The sequence below is a fragment of the Penaeus monodon genome, chromosome 25 (genome assembly GCF_015228065.2).
Source record: "Penaeus monodon isolate SGIC_2016 chromosome 25, NSTDA_Pmon_1, whole genome shotgun sequence".
NCBI classification, from domain to species: Eukaryota; Metazoa; Arthropoda; class Malacostraca; order Decapoda; family Penaeidae; genus Penaeus; species Penaeus monodon.
Genome location: NC_051410.1, coordinates 16174559 through 16175964, shown reverse-complemented (window position 1 = coordinate 16175964; position 1406 = coordinate 16174559). Strand labels below are relative to the sequence as shown.

The 1406-nt window shown below is 38.3% G+C and overlaps 1 protein-coding gene across 1 annotated transcript in view; it reads right to left on the bottom strand.

Annotated features, from left to right (window-relative positions):
* Positions 1–1406, bottom strand: part of LOC119589331 (E3 ubiquitin-protein ligase UBR5-like) — a 6191-nt gene that overhangs the window by 3003 nt on the left and 1782 nt on the right. Inside the window, exons 4-6 of the mRNA XM_037937951.1 lie at positions 1139–1326; positions 832–995; positions 469–649 (exon numbers count right to left, since the gene is read on the bottom strand). Of these exons, the coding sequence (XP_037793879.1) occupies positions 469–649; positions 832–995; positions 1139–1326 (533 nt within the window). The remainder of the gene's footprint in view (positions 1–468; positions 650–831; positions 996–1138; positions 1327–1406) is intronic.

The following is a 1406-nucleotide window of genomic DNA, read 5'->3' as shown; positions in this document are numbered from 1 at the left end:
TTGTAAAAATCTTGATATATGACTGAGATACCTGTGTATGTATATGTAAAGAAACAAACTCAAATTAAAGACACAAAATTCAGTCTACATCTATGATTACCACAGATTAAAGAATCTCAGTTGTACAGTCAGCCTTGAAAGAATTGAGCTGTACTATCAGGCTACTTTAAAACTATTTTCAACGCTACATTTTCATATAACTACAATTATTTTCTTCAATATCGATCTTCCATAACTCAAGTCTGCGAGGGAGATATTTCTGATTCTTTCCTTGCACCTCCTATTCTTCACACCTACTACTCATACCTTTTTAAAAATATAACAAACATATCTCACAGATATTTAGATAAAAAAAAATCTTGCAAAAGTAAAGGGCTGACATGATATATTTTTGTCTCCAGGTAGAAAAGAAGTAAACAAGAAAGGGGGTAGGGAGGATACAAAACTAAAAGATAGACAAAAACTTACCTCTGCCATCCACAGCCACAGTGAGAATTTGGCCCTGCTCGCTGACAGGAATGCGCTTGGGAGTCTTCTGGTAACAGTCTGGAACACGAGGGTTGCCACCAGCACGGATAACCTGCAGCTGGTCCCGATGTATGACACGCAGGTTGCCCTTGCCTTCTTTCGTCTGTGGCACAACCACCACCTAGAACAGGACATATAGGTTATATGTTTACTTCAATTTTAAAATGGCTGCTTAAATAAGAAATTCACATTTCAATAAACATCATTTATCAATGTCTAACTAGCATAATTATACAACCCTCTATATTTACTGATTAGGATGCCAGTCTATCAATGCATACAGGAAAAATATACATATATTACCTGATTGCCATCAACTGCCAGCACTTCTCCGATTGGTACTGGTCTCGTGTCTTCAACAAATATTACATCCCTTAATGGCCACTCTTCCTCATCAAACCTCTCTATGTCATCCCGAGGTGTTGGTCTCTTTCCACGCTTGTATGATGCAGGGGATGTAATGGATCCTTCGAAATTGAAAAATGAAAAATAACATATCATTGATTTATATGTTAATTTATAATACTCTAAACATAATGGCTTTACTTTACATCAAACCTCAATCCCTTTCATAAGTTATTGACCATTTCTAAACTTCGCTCACACTCACCAGTATCAGAGCACGTGCTAGAAGCAGGTGAAGGTGGAGGGGGCATGTCGAGTTTATCCGAGGACTCCTTGCTGTCACCACACTTCAGGATCTTTGCAACTGGTCCAAGGACTTCTGATGCCACAGTTTTCTTCTCCCCACTTCCACTACTACCACTTGAGGAACTGCCGCTGTTACTTGAGGCAGCACTGAAAAATTGTTATATAATTTCAGTTTAATGATATATTTACCCATTGGATCCGGTTGTGTCATGGCAATCAAATCACAA